Source organism: Empidonax traillii, unplaced genomic scaffold (genome assembly GCF_003031625.1).
Source record: "Empidonax traillii isolate 1590-97213 ecotype Southwest subspecies unplaced genomic scaffold, ASM303162v1 scaffold65:size4453928, whole genome shotgun sequence".
In the NCBI taxonomy this organism is placed as follows: Eukaryota; Metazoa; Chordata; class Aves; order Passeriformes; family Tyrannidae; genus Empidonax; species Empidonax traillii.
In genome coordinates, this window is record NW_020955258.1 from 1238631 (window position 1) to 1261553 (window position 22923).

The 22923-nt window shown below is 43.6% G+C and overlaps 1 protein-coding gene across 2 annotated transcripts in view; it reads left to right on the plus strand.

Moving 5' to 3' along the window:
- The window catches only part of KLF7 (Kruppel like factor 7), a 60140-nt gene extending 37242 nt beyond the window's left edge, over nucleotides 1–22898 (plus strand). The window contains exons 3-5 of one of the 2 annotated variants that reach the window (XR_003570814.1): nucleotides 13418–13541; nucleotides 20254–21181; nucleotides 21294–22898. Coding sequence is in view for 1 of the 2 variants with exons in the window: in XM_027880158.1 (XP_027735959.1) it covers nucleotides 13418–13541; nucleotides 20254–20305 (176 nt within the window). In the remaining variant the exon portion in view is untranslated. Of the gene's footprint in view, nucleotides 1–13417; nucleotides 13542–20253 lie in introns of both variants that reach the window. The other variant, XM_027880158.1, reaches the window with a different exon arrangement.
- The last annotated feature ends 25 nt before the right edge of the window (nucleotides 22899–22923 follow it).

Sequence of the window (22923 nt, forward strand, 5' to 3'; positions counted from 1 at the left end):
TACCTGAATTCTCAGTCCCGTGTTTTTGCTCCATCATTTGCCAAACCAGTAGCACAATACAGTCTTATTGTTTGGGTTTGGAAATGTAAATAGGTATTATTTGTTTGTTTGCTTACCATATGAGAAGATTTCTGGCTCAGGATAGACCTAGAAAGGGATGTTTGCTGTCTCTTCAGCAGCTACAGGAGAGAAAGTACAGGTGCACCAAGTGTTACGGCAGTCTGCCTTGGTAAAGCAGAGACGAGCCTTCTCTAGCTTGTAATTTAGTGTTTCCTCTATATTCATCCATCCACTCCTGAGCCCTCGTGAAGTACTCATCCAGTGGCTGAATGATAGACATTGCAGAGAAATATTCAAAGGAAAAAAACACCAGCTTGTTTTCTGCCAATTTCCTTTTGTGTTGCTGCTGTCCCACACTGGATACAATTGGCAAATTAACAATGAGAAGCTATGACTTTCTTGTCCATTTATCCAAAGCATCATCACTTCTGAAGCGTTTGAGGTCACGCCAGGCATGAATTGGAGATGTGTGCTCAGAAATGCTGGTTTAGGCTAAGGTGGGCATGCTGGATGAGCAGCACCTAAGCAGACTGGGAGAGCTGAAGTGCTCTGGGCAGGAAGAGCCAAGTATGTTACCTCTTGTCTCAAAATCAGGTGCCAGGTTAGGTTTCGCGTAAGCACAGTGTGGGTGTTTTGAGTCTGGGTCATATCTGGGCAAGCAGCCAGCAGCCTGGATGGACCTCTCCTAGTCCAGAGCCTGTCTTTCACACCCCGTGTGGACACAGTCCCACATACCTACATACCACCAGCAGCAACTTGCAAGCAGGAGTGGATGAACAACAAGGCTTTCATGGAAGCTGACCTAAATACAGCTGAGGTGCCCACACTTCTACCAAGGGTAATGGGATCCCAAATAAAACCATGGGTGCCATGGCATAGGTGGTACCCACCGTATAGCACAGACCAACTGCAGGTAGGGAGACCAGCCAGGCTTGCATTAGCATGGCTAAAAAAGTGTACCTAAAGATACCCGATGGGCAAACTTCTGATACAAAAAATGCAGGATGGATTTCATGAATAAAAATTTATGTCTCTGTTTTGCTGCAGTTTTGGAGAAAGCGTATTTGTATCTTTAGAAAACTTCTGTCCTACACCATTCTCAAAAGCCAACTGGTTACCACATGACAAGCAGTGAATGGTAATGTGCAGCACTAGGTCAAAATGAAGGAGAGACAAGGATGTCAGATGAGGGCAGTTTCAAAGAATAGTGCAGCCATTTCAGAAAGCAGAGGACAAACAACTGCATGGGACCTGCTTTATCCACAAGTTTCTGAGAGTGACCAAAATCTTTGTGTCCCTGTGTTGCCTTGAAACAGTTTCTTTCTCCTCGTGTTCAAGAAGCCAGTACATTGACAGAGTTGAGATACTTGATTTATTTCCATTTCTGTGGACAGAGGGCTTGTATGTAGTTGGGTGGTTGCAAATTGCATCAGGAGCTCGTGACTGGTGTATCTGGATCAGTCCATACTCATTCTGCATGATAGTTGTGGCATACAGTGGCAGTGGCATTCAGCAACCAATATTATACAATTCAACATTACGGGCTGTTATCACCCAAAAATTAAATCCCCTGGAGGTACGCGTTGTGTTTCCCCATCCCTCTGCTTTACCACCAAGTGCACCCAGGTCCTTGAGCAAAAACAATCTCACGGGTAGGTTTGCCTTTGCTTGAGGCAGGACTAAGCAAAACTGTCTTCCCTAATTAATTTATTCCTCATATGCACCACCAGGACTTTATCTCCATCTGTGGTACGTGGAGGCTCTAACTGGGCAGGGCCTGCTCAGTGGGTAAAGCCTTTCAGTGTGGTTTTTAACAGTCCATTGTGCTGTTCAATTTTCCCACCAGCTGATGATGGATGATGGGGAATATGATATACCCACTCAATACTGTGCTCTCTGGCCCAGGGGTCTATGAGGCTATTTCTGAAATGAGTCCTGTTGTCCTACTTCAGTTCTTTCTGGGGTGCCATGTTGCCCCAGCACCTGCTTTTCAAGGCCCAAGATGGTGTTCCGGGCAGAGGCGTGAGGCACAGGGTATGTCTCCAGCCATCCAGTGGTTGTTTCCACCATTGTCAGCATGTAGTGCTTGCCTTGGTGGGTTTGCAGGAGACTGATGTAATCAATCTGCCAGGCCTCCCCGTATTTGTATTTCAACCATCACCCCCCATACCACAGGGGCTTTACCTGCTTGGCCTGCTTGATCACAGCACATGTTTCACAGTTACGGATAACTGGGGAGATAGTGTCCACTGATAAGTCCATCCCCTGATCATGAACCCATCTGTATTTCTTATCTTATTCTTCCCTGATGACCTTGGGAGTCATGGGCCCACTAAGCCGGAAAAAATTCACGCTTGTTCTGCCAGTCTAGATCCAGTTGAGACACTGTAATCTTGGCAGCCTGATCCACCTGTCCATTGTTGTGATGTTTTTCAGTAGCCCAACTCTTGGGTACATGTGCATCTACATGGTGAACTTTCACAATCAGCTTCTCTACCCAGGCAGCAATGTCTTGCCACAGTTCAGCAGCCCAGATGGGGTTACCTCTGCACTGCCAATTGGTCTTTCTCCATCAGTCTAGCCACCCCCACAGAACGTTCAACAGAAATAAAAGCATTAAAATTCCTTAACTACAAGTTATAGTTCATTAATTAATATTCTATCTTCTGTTGGTTAAATTATTTGCTCCTTTTCTAATTAATCTGCATGCTCAGTCTTTTTTGAGTCGGTAGGTTTCTTGAATCTGTGCGCTGTGAGTTGATGGTTGTGATCTCTTCCTGCTGGAATTATACTTTCTCTAGTTTGATGAGTTGGGATTGTTTGTTCCTCATAATCTGACCTTATCTTGGTGGTTTTGTTCAAGTGTCCTTGGTTTGGAGGTTCAGCAGAGCTCTTTGAGGTGAAGGTGGTAGAAAAGCTTCATGGCCCTGAGGAGTAGGCCGGTTTTGGCCTCCACCGTCTAGAACAGTTTGGACCACCTGGAGGTGCTCTTTTCCCAGCAGTCCGTCCCTACTGAAGATGAGGACATCCATCCTCTTCCCTGTCCCTGAGGTTTCTTCACATTTCTCCAGATGCAGAAGGCAGTACAAATCCTGCCGAGCAGCCCCACAGGTTGCTGGGCTGTACAGAGCAGCCAAGCCATGTCAACGGGCAAGATAGTTCCAAATCTGGCACAGAGGGTAGAGCAGGTCAGAGGCTGCACTCTCTGGGACAACAGGTGATTGCTTCAGGCCCTCGGGAGCGGTCTGTCCTGACCCTGACCCAGTCCTGAGGATTACAAAAGGCAATGGTGCTGGAGCATTCAGTAGTCATGGTCCTGGCGACAGTAGGTGGTTTCTTTGGGCCCTTAGGAACGGTGTCCATCCTGACCCTGACCCAGTCCTGGGAATTGCACGGGTCAGTGCTGCTGATCCATTCTTTAGCCATGCACTTGATGACGGCGGGTGACAGAGACAGCCTGTAGAGCACCATGGTGAGGAAGACCACCAGGATGAGCCTCATGGTGGTCTCTCCCAAGGGTAAAATCTTGACATGCAGCTGCCTTGGTCTGTCACGTGTTGGTGATGTGATGCTGTGGGCTCTTGTCACACAAGGCTCTGTGGTGTCACAAAGGCATTTTCCACTCATCTGGCAGGCAGTGAAGGCTGAGGCAGAGCTGGGAGGACCTGCTTGTATTTTTTTGCTCTGTTGCCACTGTGACATCATGGGCTGCTGTGACACAAGGCTGTGTGGTGTCACAAAGGTGTTCTCTGCCTGGCCGGCAGGCAATTAAGGCTGAAGTGGAACTGGCAGGTGGATTTTGGAGCCTGCTGCTACCACTGCTGTGCCTGCAGGCAGACACTGAGCCCAGCAGCAAAGTGGGACTGTCCCACATGATTCACACTGGGAGCTGTGCCCGGACTCCATCCCAGCTGCATTCAGTGCTGTGTCCCAGCTGGGCAGCCATGACACATTTCTGTGCAAAATTCTCTTGAGGGCAAAGTGGTAACACATGTTAAGAGGAAAGCCAGAAATTCAAGCGTTTTGACAAAAATCTTAACGCTCGCTGAGCAGAGGCTTGGACAAACTGACCTGTGTTTTTATAACAGATAATTTCTCAACATACCATTACCTTTCACTTATGTTTGATCATCTTTCATCAACACAGTATCAGTTGGATACCATCTGCCATATAAAATTTCAGAGGCTTACTCCCTTCCTAACGTATGGTGATTCATATTGTCACTAAAGCAGTAGGTAATCTACACCTAGCTTTGTGGATCTGTCCCCCAGCACCCCTTTCTGTACAGAACTGTAAATAAATACCTCAACTCTGCGTGGATCAACTTCTTGCACATGGGGTGAAAAAAACCTGTTTCAGGACAGCAATTGCAGAACCAAAATTTTCCCATTGGCCAGCTTTATACATGAGAAGAAGGCTTAGTAAAAATCAGAGCCTTTAAAACTCTGCAGGCCAGTTCACAATCCCAGCAGTCCCCATTTGCAGATATGTGTCCAGATGTTCCATTGGGCAGATTTGTTCCTGAAGATGTCTGGCCTTCAAAACTCAGGACTGAAAACTGGGGCTACAAAAACTAAGTGCTGAAAAAACATTTGCAGGTATACTGGCTAAGCTCATGATGACAAGCATGAGCTTCAAGATAAATGCTGATGCCCAGCTGAATTCCGAAAGAAAGGTGTACTCACTGCATGGCAGTGCACGTTCAGAGGCTTAGCAGGGATTTATTCCTTCCTTCTGCACGTCTGGACTCTTACCACACACAGAGAGATCTTAATAGATTAGTTATTATAAACTTCAATTTGTACATATTCCTGTTGGCCACCTGTATCTTTGCAAAACCTTTCCTTCTTCAGAGTGAAATTTTCCACATTTGGTGTTTTTCCAGTGTGGTTGTTGTTTGTTATTTTAGATATTGGAGGAAAAATATTTGTTTTGTAGGAGAAAGTGGTATGTGTGTCGGGGAGAGGCAGGGAGAAAAGAGCTATCCACAGTAACAAGTTTAGCTAAAAGCTTGGCTTATATAGTGGAAAATAGTCTTTGAGTGGAAGATTTCTATCTGTGAATATCTGGGTAAAAATTAACTTGAATGGATTAAGCTGTGATCTGTTGTAAACTCCCATACGAGTGATACGTGATAAAATTTTATCATTAATGCTTTGCAAAATCCATAAATCCCAAAGGTGATTCTTTTCTTGTGCTTTGTTTGGCTTTGAATGTGCGTTAGCAAATATGTTTCAAAGAGAAGACCTATTTATTTTTTTAATTTTCTCCCTGACGATGCAGAGTCACCCAGCAATGGAATGTCATAATACATTTGTGTTCTCCTTCAGTTACACTCACCTGGCAGCAGAATGACCTGGGCAGTTTCCAACCTTAGAGCTAAGGACAAGTAGTCATTTGTGCCTTTTCCAAAATCCAGATGGGGAAACTTCCTAGCTGCTAAAATTAATTATCTTTACTGACTGCCTTGTGCTCTTGAGACTAGTCTGCTTCGTTCACCAAGGGTTGCCCAGCAGCGTTGCCAAGACTTTTTTACCAAGCCCTGCTCAGTGTGAAGCAACAAGGAGCTCCTGCACTGCTGAGCACAGCCTGCCACCTCTGCCCAACGGCGGGGAGAAAGCACCAGGAAGGATGGGATCTCCTTCAAACATCACATGCCTACCACCATGTAGGTAGCTCTGCCTTGACATCAGAGCAGCCTTCACTAGGAGAACTTGCTAGTGCATTCTTTAAGCCCAAGCACACTATTTCCCTTTTGTATCCACTGCCAAATCAAGTCCAGTATCTGAATGATTGAAATCCTAGTTATTTTTCCATTTTTGTTGTTGATAAAACTGGGAAAGAGAAAGGAATTTATGCTCTTTTCCTGTTGTCTTTTATTCCTGTACTGTCTCTGCCGGTCTGCATCTTTTTTGTGGTCATCTTTCTCTGATTTTTTAGTGGCAAAAGGGAGAAGATGGTAAATGCTGAAAAACATCAGCACTGCAGTAGTTTGAATGAGAAAACCCACATTCTTCAGCAAAAATATGGAGCAAAACCATTTTAACTATTTGCATCTTTAAAGGGGGAATCTGTTCCTCTTTATTTTTTCATCATTTCTAGGCCATACATGTCTCATATTTTTCCTGGCCTATTTGCCTTTATATATAGTTTGGAATTTCTCAGAAACGATTGACCTAAAATGTGAATGTCTTTGATACACTGCTCCAGATGATGTAAATATGCGCCATGTTCCTTAAAGGGCTGTCTCACTGTCCACCCTCTAAGATACCTTACAAAAAAACAAAGGGAAAAAACATGTCTCAGGGTCCTGGAAAAATCTGACCCACTGAACTGCTGAATTTTTTTCCTTTTTCATGTGTTCCTTCTGCCGCTGCTACCTTGCATCTTTGAGCTCACAGAGCTCCACAGAATCTGAAACTGGAAGCCCTTATTAGAGGACATTTTTTTTAAAGTTCTTGCCGCTTCTCTGGGGACCGAAGTAATGGCAGCTTGAAGCAGCAGAGAACGTGTAATTAGGGCAAACAGTGATGCCTTGCATGATGGGGAGAAACAGGAGGAGAGGAGAGGAGAGGAGGTGCGCAACAGCCTGGCGTGCACAGGCTGTTACTAGGAGACCCCGGCACGAAATGCATGAGATGCAGGGTGCTAATGGGCCAGCCCGCCTGGGTACCAGACCGACCTGCTGCACAGCTGCTGCTGCCCTCCTGTTGCCAAGCAACTCCATCCTTATTTTTTATTTTCTTTTTCTTTCCTTTTTTTTTTTTCTTCTCATTTTCCTCCCCCCCGCCCCCCACTCATTCTGGAGCCTTAATTGGGTAGTTTTGCTGCCGATGTTGCTGCCGGCTGCCCGCCTGGGCCTGTCGCTCTGCTGCTGTCCCCAGGGCCCAGCTGGGGGAGGATGTGCAGGCAATTAATGGGGTAGAAGTGTGAGTTGTGTGCTTGGGCTGGCGCCGGCATCTGTCCCCCAGCCCTGCTCCCTACTGTCCAGGAGCTTCCTCTGGAGAGGAGCTGCAGAGAAGGGATTTGAATGGGGATCAAATTTATCACTCTTGATGGGAGTCTTGCATAGACTTAGGGAGATAAAGCATGGCATTCCTCCCCACCTTTAGGGCTCAGCCTGGATGGCAATGGGCACTTACTAAATGCATCATTTTGGGTAGAAAATGGACCATTTCCATTTCTTTGGATGTGCTACATGCTTTGCTTTTTTCTGGGTTCAGCTAGGCAAGTGGGTTTTGTGGATGTATGCTAGGTACTTACGTGTGTATAAGACATAATGCTGCAAAAATTCGTTTCTTTTTGTGTTCTGAATGGCTACATGCTAAAGACTACTGCTGGCTCCCTAGACAAGCTTTGGCAAGGCCCTTAGGGACTAATCCAGAGCTTTGAAGTTTGTAGAAAGACTGATTGGACATTGGGTTTGCTTCTTAACCTCTTTTCCCCCATCTCTAATATAGATATGATCAGAACCATCTCTCTGTATGGGCACTGCTGACCTTTTAGGATCAAAGGAGCTGTACATCATTCATGGAAATGTACTGCTTTTACACTTGATCATTTCTGCCCATCTAAAAATAGGTACAACCCTTCTCACATTGTGTGTTTCACAATCCTGTCGCATTCCTCTTCTGCCCCATACTGTCTTCTGTCAGCTTTTTTCTTGTGCTTTGTCACCCTTTCAAAGGCTTTTCCATCTTTCCAGCAGGTGGCAAAAATGTGAATAAAATGCCTTTTTAAAATTATTTTTATTTTTTCTCTTTTTTTGGGTAGAAAACATTGGTGAGCCAGTGAAGCACTGACCATTGTCCCGTGTCCCCCCCTCCGCCCCCAGCATTTCTTTTTATAATAAAAATAATAATTAAGCTTCCTATTCTCCAACAAAAATCAATTAGGAGTATATTGAGGAATGAAAGGCTCGGAAAAGTATCTGAAATTGATTTTTGTAATTAGTTTTAGTGGTTGATGGGTTGCATGCACATACGCTTAGATGTTAGCATTGATCTCTAGGGGATGTGTGTATTAAATAGCCTGCTCTTCCTTTTTGCTAAAGAAATGAACTTATTAATCTTAAAAAGAGGGTGATGTTGTTGTGTGCTGAACTGCAGCTGCTCACTAGCTTTTTTCAGAGCAGTTGCCTGAGCCATGTAATGGTAACGTGCTGAACCTGGTGTGGAAGTTGAGCTATTTAACAAGCAGCAGGTCTGGGGCAGCTCCTGTGTCTCATATTTGACAAAGAGTGTGTATGTAATGAGGGAGGACAGGCACTGGTGTTAAGGAGACCTATCTGGTTATATTTCATTTTTCAGGAGTCTTTCTGTGACATGTTTCTATTAAATAACGTGTAGCTCTTTACACAGGAAGAGAGGAGTGACCAGTAACATTTTCGTTGTGCCATGTGCTGTGTGCTGATGTTCAGCTAATTAGAAGAATTATGGCTTGGCTTCATTGGTATGCCATGTATGTAGCTTGTAAAGCTCTCAGGGACTCTTGGAGATGAAGAGTGCTACATAAATATAAAATATTGTTAATGTGATGTTCCACATTAGGCGTCCCGTTGTGCTGAGGCAACCCTGCATAATAAACTGCAAGGCAAATAGGAATGCCTACCTGGCATTTCTCTGTAAGGCGATCTGAGGGGCTGCGTCTCCTGAAACCACACCAGCTTCTGGCATTTTTGAATGACTTGTGTCTGCACTGGCAACATTGTCATGGGCATTGCCTCTGAAGGGTGCCGTGGATCATCTTGCAGTGACGCTGCTGCTCACCAGCCCAGAAAAGCAGGTCCTGAAAGGATTTCTCAGGAAAGGTAGCAAGGAAAGTTATGAAAACACTCTCTTAACAAAACAAAGCCAGTGGCACTACTTGATTCTTCACACATTTCTTCACACAGCTCAGGCCCTAAAGCTTCCTTAAAGGAAAAACCTAGGCAAGAAATCTTGCATTTAATTCTTTTTTTTCAGTTATAATTTTGCAGTTTGTCTGGTTCTTCAGGAACGCCAGTTTTGAAACAGGTGTAGCTGAAGCTGTCTTTCAATACCTATTTTTAGACATTGAGACTTTTAGAGCTAGTTTCATTTTAAATAGTCTTTAAATCACAGATTTTAAAAAGGAAGGAAATATTTGTGTTTCTTTCAGATGACTTTTTTTTAGATCCTGAAACCATATGTAAACAATTCACAGTCAATTAGAACTCATGCTGATTTTTTCTGTTGTTTTCTTAAACACACTTTACATGCTAGCTTTGTGTAGCTATGTAACATCATTTTAAGGAGCTCTTCAAACATAGTGCAGCGAATGTCTTATTTGAATGGCCTTCAAAATGTGCATACAGATAGAATGTGGGGTTTTCCCCTCAGTTTCTTTAAGCATTTTTTTCTAAATTCATCATACTGACAAAAACAGTCTCATGACACTACCAAATTTTAGCAGGGGAGGGATAAAGAAATAGCTATGGCTGTATAATCATATCTTTGTTTACTTTTAATTCTGCAAAGATACAGGGTGAAACTCGAGCCTTAATAGACATTTTTCCAATTACTTGGATGGAGCCAGGATTTCACCCCACAGCATTGGAATTCTATGATCACGCACATCCCAAAATCTGGAGAATTTTATTCTTAAAGTCCTTGCTGCTCTCTGATGCACATAAAACTAGAATGTGGTCAGGAAGCTTGAAATCACTAGGTAGCATCTCCACCTCCCAGGAGAAAAACTAGAAAAAGCTGATAGCCACTGTTTTGGGTCGGTCCTAGTTTTTCCATAAGCAATGACTCGTTGTTTTAACGCTAGTGCTCATCTTGGAAAATTGCATAATTCACTTCTTGAACATATGTCTGCATTGCTGGCTGCCTGCCCTTCCCAGGTGCATTTGTGGATGTGTGAAATCTGAACCGGCCCCACTGTGCGGAGCATGTTCTGAACTGAAAGAGCCGAGTATTTAACAGCTGCATACCCAGCTATCACCTTCTTTTTTGATGAGCATTGGCTCCTCCATTGAATGCATTTATATAAATGTGGATTTATGTATTTGTTTAAGGACTGCACAGATCTTTGTGTTGAATAAAGGTGACCTAAGGAGTAGAGCCTCCTTTCTGGGAGTGGCTTGCAGGCATGACTTTTAAGTGTGGTTATTAATTTGAAGAATTAGAAAAAAGTCAGTGTGGCACAGCTCTGTGATGTTACTATTTTTAATTGGATTTTGAAGTTCATAATTAATTTCTTAAGAAGGGTGAGATCCTGGTCCTGTAGAATTGAGTGGGAGTTTTGCCACTGCCTTTAGCACAGGGGAATTCACCGTCTATTCTCACTAATGCTCTGCAACAACAACCTAGCACATGGAAAGGATCCTTCCCATTTTTCTCCCTCCTATTGCCAGTAGTGAGTCAGGAGGACCCTCCTTCCTTCTTCATTCCCATCTACATATGTGCACTTTGGCAAGAGACGCTTCCATTTCATCATCGTGTAAGGTGAAAGCAGCCATTAAAGGAGCGGTTTGTTCTTAGTCTTCATGTGCAGAGAGAGGCAGGTCTCTCTCTTCCTTCCCTCACGTGCTTTTGAGTAGCTGCAGGAGGGCAGGAAGTCTAACCTCTTAGAGTTCTCTGGGTTAAAGAGCTGTCTGACATGGCTTTAAAGGTCACTGTGCTCCTTTGTATTTATCTTGTGCCACTCAGAGCACAGTATGCCAGCAGGCTGTAAGGAGCACAAAGAAGTACTGCCTGACATTTTGCAGAACAGGGCTTGGGTTACAGAGGAAAAGCATCTGAAAACAAAACTCAGCTCAGCAAGGCCAGAGCTGGAACACTTGAGAGAGGAGCCCCTGCAGCAAGTAACAGAGATATGTGGCATCCTGTGGGTTTACCAGTAATAGTGCCTGGCATTTCTGTCTCCCATAACCTGTGTATAGCACTGTACATTTTCAAAGCTCCTGACAAATGTTAACAAGCCAAACTCCACCTCAATCCCGATAGCGTAATAATTTCACAGAAAGCCCGGGATATTTTTCCTTCACCCTTCTGCTCTGTAGGTGACTGTATCCTTCAGACTCGCTGTACCTGCCAGATTTGGCTGAGCAGTCATCTTCTGCATTTGCTTTGCAGCATGTGTAGCAAATGCGCTGCAAGGCACTTTGTCTGCCTTGCTGTCTCCACTGCAGTGTAGGCACTAGAGAGCGTCAGAGAACCAAGGAAGCTGAATTATCATTGAGGCTTATTTACTGACAGCTTTTAAAAATAATGCATGAACTGTTCAGACAAAATCAGTGTGCCATCACAGGCAAAGAACCAGGGCTGGGGAAATCCCTCTTCTCTGAGAAGAGGAGAGCAGATGCAGGATGCCAGATAGGGTGTCAAGGGCTAGCGGGGACAGTGCTGCAACTGCAGCTGTAGTGTTTGGGACCAGCACTGGTGACAGTGTTTGAGTTACAGTTGAGTAGCCAGCCCAGAAACAAGACACCAGCACTTGGCTCACTAACAAGAAGTTTCTTGCTTTTTATTTTCCTGAAGAAACCCTATTCAAAGAATAAAAGAACAAGAGGCGAGTCTGCAGAGATGACCAGGCAGGCACATTCTAAGTGGGGTAATGTTATTGTTGGCGCAGTCCATTGTCCTGTTGGGCATTTTCCCGTGGGTGACTGTGACACACAGCAGAGACATCCAGGCTGGCCTTTCTGCATTCAGGGACTGTGGGACAAATGGATATTTTGGTGTAGTCTTGCCAGCTGCTACCCCCTCTTCAGAGCTTCACCTCAGTTGAACTACTGAGCCTAAGAAGCTTCTCAGAGACCAGTAAAATGGCTCAATTGCAATTAAGGTCTCAGCCCACTCTGCTGTTCTCTCTGGGGTGGATGACCACTGGGCAGAAGAGCTGCCTGTGCAAAAGAATTCTGCAGAAATTCACCCGTGAGAAAACAGCATTTTTTCATGTATTTTGATGCAATTCTCTTGCCCTTGTCACTTTTCTTGCTCTTTTGGCCTCTCCAATTTGTCACCATGAAATACATAGGTCTCACAATAATCAGATCTCACTCCTTTTCTTGCTGAATAGACACACCAAATATAGAAATCTGTGTCTCTGCACTGTCTGCTGTGGTCAAGTGATTGTTTCGTGTGACTGGCCTAGGGGGTCATGCAGACTGAAACCTCAGTGTGGTCCATGGTGGGTTTTTAAAGATCACTTTCTTAGCAATTTTAAGAACAAATAATTAAGTAATAATCCCTTCTCTGTTTATAATTCCTAGCTTAGAAGCTTGGTAGTGAAAGTGATTTCTTGTTTGCATTTTATCTCAGCTCTCTCCTAATGCATCCATACGGTCCTGACTGCACAGGGAAGAGTGACGTGGAGTTTATATAGGAGGAGATGCACTGGAGCATTTGTCCTAGGGGGGAAGATATTAAATTTGAATGCACACCAATGGATGTGCACTGAATAAGAAAAAGGGAGTCATGAGACCTTGGAATTCTTCATCAGAAGGTGCTAAGACTCCACAGATGTTACACCATGGCAGACTTTGATTCGCAGAGACTGATTTGCATTAGAAGATTGGTAGACGTGAACACAGAATCGTGGAGTTCCTGAGTTGTTAGGGATCTACAAGCATCGAGTCCAAATCCTACCATCAGACTAGAATCTCTCCTGTCTTACAACTGCACTGTTCCACTTCCTTCCATGGCACCATTAATATTTTGGCAGAAACAGCTGATAAAGGTGTTGTGCAAAAAGCCTGAAGGACTAGCTGATTTAAAGAGGGAAAAATGTAACCTCACAGAGTTGCTGCCTGACACATAATTTCTTGAACCAAGGAAGAGCTATTGTTGTCAGAAGCAACTAAAGAAGGTGCAGTCCTTGAGGGCAGCAGGCACAAATGCTTGGGGGGATCATGCAGGGGGTAAATAGCGCCGAGGTAAAGCATGCAATGCAGTAGCGGTTGTCACTCTGGAGTGGTGTACATCTGCAGAATGTTCAGATGTTAGTACAGTCACTCAATTACCACAGTAATTCATCTGGCAAGGGTAGAGAAAACTGAAAAGCTGTTTGAGAATCAAGCTTCAGCCACACAGCTGCATAGACATTTGGGGACATTCTCAGGGTTTCTTTGAATGGTAATTGCCTGGTTTTGTTAGAAATGGGAAATAAGATTGTGTGAGAATTTTAGCAGTGATAAAATTTGGACTGGAACTGTCCTCAGTACAAAACATCATCAGCCCTAAGCTGTTTCTATCCCACACTGGCCACGAATTGTGTGATGGGCTAACCTGCTTGAACGGGTCAGAAGCAAGGTGGGAGAACACAGGGCTTGCAAATTGAGTGCTCAGTAATTCTGCTGCCACGCTGACTGTTCTCTCCTCCCCTCTGCAGGTGAGAAGCCTTACAAGTGCTCGTGGGAAGGGTGCGAGTGGCGTTTTGCACGGAGCGACGAGCTCACAAGGCATTACAGAAAGCACACGGGTGCAAAGCCCTTTAAATGCAACCATTGTGACAGGTAATGCAGCCTCCTAATACGGTGTTCAAGAAATGGGGAGTTTTGTCACTGGTATGGAGTTGCCAGCTCCCCAAGACAAGAGACCTGGCTCCCAGCAGAGAGAGGCCCCTTCTATTCTTCTGTCCCACTGCCTCAATCCCTGAACCAAGGAGAGGCCCTCCACTTTTCCCCTATCTTCTCTGCCTTGGTGGCCAGGCAGGCTGGCAGATGGGGAATACTTCCTAAGCAGTCTAAGCTGTTTCCATCCCACAGCACAGAGTAAAATGTGGGACCAGGTGTAGGTCTGACTGAATCCTGCTGGTGTCTGTTGTGGGCATGGGATTCAGTCCATAGGGCAGCTCTTAGTAATACCTTCAAAGCAGAAAGGACATCCAAAGGGCCTTAGACCTTTCATTTCAGTGATGGACCTCTCAATGGAGCATCTCCAAAGCTTTCTGTCTTCTGGTCCCATGAGCCTGGTGCCCTGACAAAGGTAGAGCTCCCTCTCTTTGCTTTGCTTCCAGGACTAACCTGAGCACCACTGCTGGCTGCCCACATTTGGCATTTGGCTCTTGTGCCACAAGTGCCCCAAATTTATAGGAAACCTGTAGGAAAAAAGCACTTAATTTCTGTATGATCACTGTCTTCCTTACCACTGAGTCCAACGTGTTTCAACCCTCAGGATGTAGCAGGGGAGAGTCAATAAAAGATGACAAAGGGCACCACTTTGAAAAGCACAAGAGTGATTTCGACACATCTTGGAGGTTCAAGTTTGTGGGGTTGTTTTGTGAAGATCAGATCCCTGCACATTCCTGCTAATTAGTGAATCTTTTCCTACAGTTTTAAATCTCACCCTTGACATCCGTTTGAAGTGGGAAATGCTCTGCACCTTCATTCTATGTGGGCCCGGATTTAAAATCCTGACAGGTGCCCAGAGCCAAAGTTCCCGAAGAGCCTGTCATGCACCAGTCCTCCTCTGGGCACTCAGAAATGAGGTGTGAGCTCAGCACCCAGCATCTCCCAGTGAGAGCCACTCACTGCCAATTCCTTTTTACAGTTTTTTAGAGCTTCAATGAAAGCTCAGCTCGCCTGAAAAATCTGGTCATCCTTGCTTGGTGCTGAGTGCTTTTGAAAGCTGGGTTCTTTGAATTTAGAAACAAAACTGAAAGAACACCCTTCTCCGCACCCCCAATCCCAATTGATAAGAAATCAGGGTGGAGCAAAAGCAATTAGCCCTGTAATGACTCTTGACAGCACTGACAGGATCGAACAATGAGTACTTCTCCCCCTCGAACCCCCCCAGTTGAAGATTGGCAGTGCCCTGGGTGAAACCTGGATCCACTATTGAGTAATCAAATAATGTGCTTGCATCTGAACATGTTATCCAGCTAATCCTATTTATATATATTTTTAAAAGAGGCTTAAGAAAATTACCCATCTTTTTAATGCAGCACTAAGGTTCTCGGCTGTGATAAGGAAACGTTTTGTAATACAATAAAGGCTCTAGGAAGCCTCTGGGTACACCAGACCGACAGAGAATATGCGTGGAGAGAGGATGTGTGGGACATAAACAAGAGACCCCATCCTTTTATGGGAAGGAAATTTGATCATTTTCACATCCTGCCTTTCCAAGAGCTTCATCTCCTTAAGTGCTCTTCTGCCCTTGTCTCCCCTCTTCCCGTCCCCCTTCCCCCACGGAGGGCTTCCTCTAGGATTATCTTTTGTTTTATCCCTGGATTATCTTTTGTTTGCTCAGAATGAGGGACAGGATAAGCCAAGTAGGGACCTCTGCAGTTTTGCTTTTGTTTAAGCACCCCTGTGAAAAACAGTTGTGTTCTGTGTTTTAAATGTAAGGAATTGTGTTTCTCTTTTCATTCCTCCAAAGAAGAAACTAAGCATCGTGGCCCCACAAATACACACACACACGTACACACAAAGCACCAGGGTTTCTGTGTCAGGACAAACAATAGTTCTAGTGGAGGTCTAAAGAAATACAGTCAGTATTTTCAACTCCTTGATCTCTTGCAGCCCTTTGTTAAGTGTTCATTATTCTCCCTCCACGTATTATCCCTTCCTATCTAGCTTTTCTCTTTGGCAGCAAACTCAGTCACTGCAGTCAAGAGATATATTCCTGTAATCATCTAATGCATTTTCTGCTCTTCTGCTGAATCTGTAGATGAAGGAAAAGTACTATTAATAAAGTTAAGAGTGCTGGGGATTGTGCTCTGTTAAACTCCATGCCCATACCATCTGTGTGTGGTGATAGGAGACAGATTTGTCCTTACTCTCCCAGTTAGTTGATGCAAGCTTGTAGAGTGCAGTTCCTGTTCTTCTTCTGTTCCACTCTGCCATACTACTATTTTTCCGTCTTTTCTCATTCCCAGATCTCTCTACGACCACCTACTGCAGGTGTCACCTCAAGCAAGCACTGAAACATGAGCCAAAAACTGGCTTTAGCTATTTGGGCAGACTTTCAATGTTAAAGATGCTTCTTCCTTAGCCAGAGTTCCATCTGGGGAACAGTTTCTCTGTATTTGAACTGCTACCCTTTATTGCGCGCACCATTATTGGCACGAGCTGTGGCCACTCCCTCTGACATGCCGGCTTGTTACATTTTAAGGAGCCTGTTTGAACTCTTTTAACAACAGAGATGCAGCACAAAACCTATGCCTGTTGTTGTTCAGAGTTGAAGGCTGTATCTTGGCAATCAGAGCATGAAGGGGGTGATTCAAATAGCAAAGGGGAATATTGTTCACACAATCTGGCTGCAGTTCCCTTCCAAGGCTGATTTCAGATGTGCTTGTCTCTCTGATCTTCTGGCCGATCTCAAAGGGGGATGAAAGTCCTCTATGTACAGGTCAGTTTTATAACAAAAGAGATAAGACATAATTCTCTTCTCCTGCTGTTCCAACCCTAACACGCCACCATGCAACCCACAGATCACATGGTTAGTTCTAGCTGGCAAACTACCACTGGTTTGACTAATATCGGATGTGCTGCAAATGCTGTGTGGCTTGATGGCAGTAGGGGAGAAAGGAGAATCAGCTAAAGTGGTATGGAAAGCAGTGTACAAGTCCTTAGTGCCTTCCAAACCCCAGGGTTATGCTGGTCATTAGCATTCCCCAGGAGTTTTGCTCTTCAGAAACACAAGCTAGGATTGTTCCTCACACAGTGCAAGCCCTCAGCACTTTAAGGGGAAGAGTTTGACAGGGTAGTGACACTCAGTTGTTCTGCATAAATATGTGTTTAGGAGATAGCAGCTTACTGCCAGACTGTTGGGGTGTATGTTCCTCTCTGCTTGCACATGCGCACATGGTTTCCTTGTTGACAGCAAGCTAAGAGCACACTTAGCTCGAATGAACACGTCTCAAAGTGGAAAATCCGCAGCTGGTAAGAAAGATGGCTGAGCAATATATTCTCTTCTCATTGTACTTACCTTCCCTCTTTCTCCTTCAGAGGCCTCAGTGCCGAGCAGTACTGTGTTGCTAAGGAGATAGAACAGAAAGAGAAAGGAAGGAATCATGTTTGTGCGTAGGGAATTTATGTGTCACACATCACTGTATGAATTTTATAATTAGAATGCCTTACTCTAGTGTAAGCTGGCCTTTCCAGGAAGAGCTGGACTCAGGAAGGGATGATGGAGAAGACTGTGATGTCCCCATGTACGATGTGCAGAGCTGGTCTGGAACTGGAAGTGGTGTAGAGCCAGAGGTACAGAGCAAGGTCTTGTCTCATGGGCAGGACTAGAGACCAGCAAGCTCCTGTTTCTTAATTTTTGAAGAGAGGAGTTTCCCTTTACAGCTTGTCCTGTGGAACCTCTTGTGCTGCTTCCTTTAGTCCCAGAAGGAAAGAAAAAATGTGCCCACTAATCGATAAGCTTTTTGACAGTGTGATTTAGCTGCAAAAATTTTGTAGGGACTGTTTTACTGCTGAAAATAAATGTCCACATCCACCAGCTTTACCAAGAGATAGAACTAACCAAATTAGTCAGCAGGAGAATGTGAAGAATTAGTGTTGTACCATTTTATTAGCTATAAACTAGTAACTATGGTACCATTTTATTAGCTATAAAATATTATAGGACTGAAAAATATACTAGATGCTAATATGGTGGTTACTGATGTGAAACGATGTATTGAATCTACATTTTAACAGCTCTCGCTGTGGCGTGACTCAGCCATACACTTTCCTGTGTTGCAGGTGTAATAGAGGCAATTGGAGAGGGAAAGCCATGCTGCTTGGGTGGTGGTCTTATGACTAGTCCTAGACTGAAGTGCCAGCTGGTGCATGCCTTTTGGCAGCCACTCAAGCTGTTGTGTTTTTTTGGCAGCCCTTGTAGTCAGAGCATACTGCTTTCTCAGTTTAGACTGGTGAGAGAGATGATGGTCCAAGGGTGCATTTTGGCACCCCGGGGCTGGGAAATGCTGGCTATGTGGAGCCTGCTGTGTTGAAAGCCCAGTGTCCAGTGTCAGATTCATGTCTGTCTTGCTGAGTTTCATGTAGGACCTTTGAAGAATGCAGCCTCCATCCTATTTAGAAGTCTCTAGTTTTTGCCATATTGAAGGTATTAACCCCCTTGTAAGCAGCAAGTAGAGAAGAGCTGACATGAGAAGTGCTATGCTCATTTGTAGAAGAGTATATGATTTTTCTTGTGGAAGTTGCCATGTTGAAGTGTTTCTTTGTCTTAGAAAAGCACCTCTTGATCACTCATCTCTCCATGTAGAAGCAGATAGATTACATGTGCAGGGGAATACTTCCAGCAGGACAAAAACCACCTCCTAACTATTTGAAATATCTTCATTTTTATAGTTCTCCTCTTTCTCAGCCTTTCTTAGGGTGTTTATCCTCTGGGTATTTGCCTTTAGACTGAGTGTTCTTTTTTTGTCTTTTGGTAGTGGCTTTTTTTCCTGGGTAGTTCAATTTGTTCTTTTACCTTTTTCTTTCTGAAAAATTCAAAATACTCAACTACAACTTATTTTGAAATAACTATGTGCCAGTATATAAGCTATCTCAATGCTCACAATAAGCCTTTTGGATATTCTCTGTCCATTATTGGTGGGTATTTTATACTCTAAATCTGTGGGGAAGTGAAAAGACATGTCAGGCAAGTCTGTTCTGGAAGTAGCTTTTCATGGTGCCCTTTGAGGCTACAAAACCAGTTTACTCAAAAGCCGTAGGCATGTGGGGGTTTATGTGATATTTATGTGCTGTTTTTTTTAAAAAAATAAGCCGTTGTCTTGTGGCTTAGGGTGGAAAGGAGGCAAGCCAAGATTTGCAGGGAACTTGGACAGCTCCTGTTTTTTAGTGCTCAACTTGAGTTACCCAGAAGAAGTTTAATTTCTGAAAGTGTCTTGAGTCCTGCCACTGTGACAGACAGGCTCCATTTTTGGGCAGTGGGGTAGGCAGCCGGAACCACTGCCTGCTTGTCCCACAGTTTGCTCTCTCGTGCCATGCGTATCGTAAATGACACTGTGGTGGTGGACGTGAAATGGATTGGTGCTTTCAATCCCAAAGCTCAAAATAGAACTTTTACTTACTGGCAGTCTTGATAGAATAAAACATATATTGAATGACAAGTAAGAAAAGCCCTTGTCCTCCTGAGAACTTATTCCCCTGATTGCTGTGACAACGTCTTGGTTCTGTGAAGTGCCTGAATTTGGGCTACTGTTGCTGCTGCTGTGAGTGCCCGACAGCTTGCTACTACAAGGCAGCTGTTCTAGAATACGAATTTCTGATTAACTCTTTGTGGGGTTGCTCTTCTCCTGAAGTAAGTGTGGTTTATGCTGAGTTTCTTAACTCAGAGATGCTTCATTTCAAGTTCATGCTGTAAGTTATTCTCTATTAACTGCATGTTTAGACCAGTCCAAAAACTCAACTAGTTCTCTGGAGTTGCTGCTCTAAGTCCATCTCATCAGTATCCAACTACACATTCAGAATGTCAAAAAATTATGTTTTCTTATGAGATGATAAAAAATGGCTTTGTGGATAAAGAACAGAAGTTGGAAGCTCAAGTCCTGGCTTGGTTTTTTTTCTGGTTTTACCACACTTCTTGTGTGATTTATTATTTCCTTGCCTTCTCTGTCTCTCAATTCTCATTCTTATGATTTAGGCATAATACTTTGTCTTCTGTCAACATCCTTCAGGGAGATAGCCCTCATCAGCATCCACATATTAGCATCCACATTCCCAGCAGAGAGAAAGAGAGAGATAAATAGCCTGATGGATTGTTAGCCTCCAAACTCTGAACCAGCTTTCCTTCCTATTTGTAGGTGGAAATGAGAATTTAGCTTTCGAAACTAGCATCATACTTCAGTGCTTGTTGCAGGTACTTGAGAAAGGTGGAGTTTTTTAAAATGATGTTGTTGAGTACTTGAATAAAACTGATTTGTTTTATTTAATTTTTTTATATGCAAACACACACACTAAATATTTGATTTTATAATATAGGTGCATAGATGAGGACTCTTCCCTGATGTTTGACTTGAGGAAAGAAGAGGGAGGGATAGGAATGGAGAATGGAGAAAAGTAGTCTCTTTAGCTGCCAAAAAGACAAGATAGTTGGCCCTCTGTGGTCACAGGTCAGTCGCACAGTTTGGTGGTGATCCATGGATAACCCAAGGCATGTCTCTAAACTTGGATATATATTTCCTCTTGTACATAACAAGGAAGGAGCATAAATCTTGTTTTCCAAAATCCTATATTTATTTCATTTCCCGATTGCTTTATGTTGCAGGTGTTTTTCCAGGTCGGATCACCTTGCCCTCCACATGAAGAGACACATCTAAATATCAGTCAGCTTGGCATGGGTGTCATCTGGGCTAAGTGTTGTGAGATGAAAGTGGAACTCAAGTTACAACGTGCTACCTTACAGGAGAAGAGAACTTGATCCCGTGTAATCCTCTGTACAGGGGCCACATGCTCACACTGTCTTGCACCCAGTTATACTTCAATACGTACATCGGTTCTTTTATGCCTTGCCCCAGCTGGATGGGAGAAGATGCAGGCGAGGAAATGGTGTAGTGGTGAAGTCAGTGGAAAAGAACAATAACTTACAGTACTTCATCCCTCTTGGATTTGTTTCCTGGTTTTGCCAACAGAAATCAAAGAAAACACAGGAGGCTTCCCTGCACGTGGACAGCAGTAGGAGGGGCTTATCTAACTTGCTTCTCAGTGCAACTCAGTAGAAGAATATGTCGTCTTGAAGTTGCATATTTGTAGCACTAACTTTCTTTTTAAATAGATGGGGGAAAAACAATGACCTAGAAAACCAAATCCCAGTTTGGTAGCCAAAATTAACCTCTTGGTTTTTTTGTTCTTTGTCTGAGAATTCCTAATGTTCAGTGCATCAGACTTCTCACAGACACTTTGACCTGTCTTGGTTTTGGTTCTTCTTCCTAGAACTGAGCTATTGAGATCCTTTTAAGTCAATACCGGTGGCCTTAATGGCAGTAGACTGTGGAGTGACACTTGTGACACAAATATCCTCTTCTTGGCCTGAGTTTATGTAGACTTCATGGAGGATTATATTTTTGTTGGTTGTTTTTATTTTAATTTTTGTTTTGGCTATTGCACAACATATGCACTAGGGACTCTGGAAGCTGCTGCCATGATGGCTAAGTAGCCAAGGGATAAACCCCTAAAAAACAGCACCTAATATCTCTGTAAGCCTCACCTTATTGCCATAGCTAGGACTTCTTGTTTATTTTTTGAACAAAAAACTCTAAAAGCTTGTTTGGAAGCTTAAACTTTTTTTCTCTTTTCTCCACAAGCAAGTGATCTTCAGAACTCCTTGTCTTCACCTGGATATCAGTCTGGGACTGGCCACACAGGCATGACTACAGGATTCCTTCCACATCATATGAGCATGTTAGCCACAATCCACGGTGATTTAGTGGTGAATTTTGTTGCTTTTTCTTGCTGTTCTTCTAGTAACCAATTTAAAACATTAGACTTTTGTTTGTATAAAGAGCACCTGCAGAATGTTTTAATTTAAAGCTTATGTTTGTTGAACATCTTATACACAAAAAACCCCAAGCCAAAAATCCTACTCCAGGCTTTGAGTGGGAAATCGAGAACCTCTTCCAAGTACAATGGCTTCATTCAGCATTAGTCTTTTAAAGAAATTATCAAAGTCCTCCTTCTCCATTCATCAAGTTGATGCTGTAGCCCTCTCCTATATGAAAAAATGTAACCATGTGAACAGTGAAGGAAGGAAGGGATTTTACATACAGCAGTGAGGCTTTTCCAAATGATTGGTCTAAAGTATTACTGACCTAGAGGTCCATTTTGGCCTACTGTGTGAACCATCAAGGAGAAGTGGAGGTCTCATGCTCACCCTTCCGTCCTATTGATAATTTGATTTCGTTGGCTCAAAGTGGATTAAAGTCTTCATTATAAAGGAAAAAGAAACACAAAAAAATGCATTGCCATAAATTGTATTTGAAACTATTTGACACTGGCCCTGACTCCAAAGACTGCATTTAGGACCATAAAAATGGCCTATGCAATCAGGCAGGTGGTCATTAAGTTGTATATTTTGTATATTCTGGGACCATCCCTACAAGGTGTCTAGAAATGAAACGAAGTGGCACGTGGTCCACAAATGGTTGCTGCTCTTTTATACTGTATTAGCCAACTGCCCTTTGACTGTTTTGACTCATTGACTGTTAAATATTTCCCTTAATTTATGTTTTGGGAGGTAAAACTATACTCTTAGGGGAAAAAAGAGCAAACAAGAAACGGAATAGATGTTTAAGAGCTGTCACCGGGATCCTTGGCGCTTGAATTCTCAGCATTTTGCAACCTCTGGTTCCAGTGAGAGATTGAATTTACTCAAAAGATGCTGGTTTTCCTCACAGTTTTCGCAAAACACTGTGACTGTCAACTGAACACTTTGGGGACGGGGGGAAATACGATGTCTGGCCCATATGGCATGAAATATGGACCAAAATCTAACCATCTTTTAGGGACAGTGATGTAATAGTCACAATAAGAGCTTGAGAGAGAGTGAAAGAAAGAAACGAAAGTCAGAAAGAGAGAGAACAAAAATTGAGTTTATTCCAAAGATTTAAAACTAACTATACTCTATATGTGTATATATATATGCTTACATATATATATATGTATACATTTAAAAATTGCAGAGCACTGCTTGCTGACAATCTCGTATTTCTCTACTTCTGTATTTGCATACTTTTTATGGCCATTTCACCCAGCTGTTCCACTGGGACTGAGGGCCCTAGGATCGAATTTGTGATGGAACATACAGAGCATCCTGCCAGATCACAGACTCACACAAAATCCTGAGTTGGAAGGGACCCCCAGGGATCATCAAGTCCAACTCCTGGCCCTGCACAGGACACCCCAAGAATCCCACCATGTGCCTGAGAGTGTTGTCCAAATG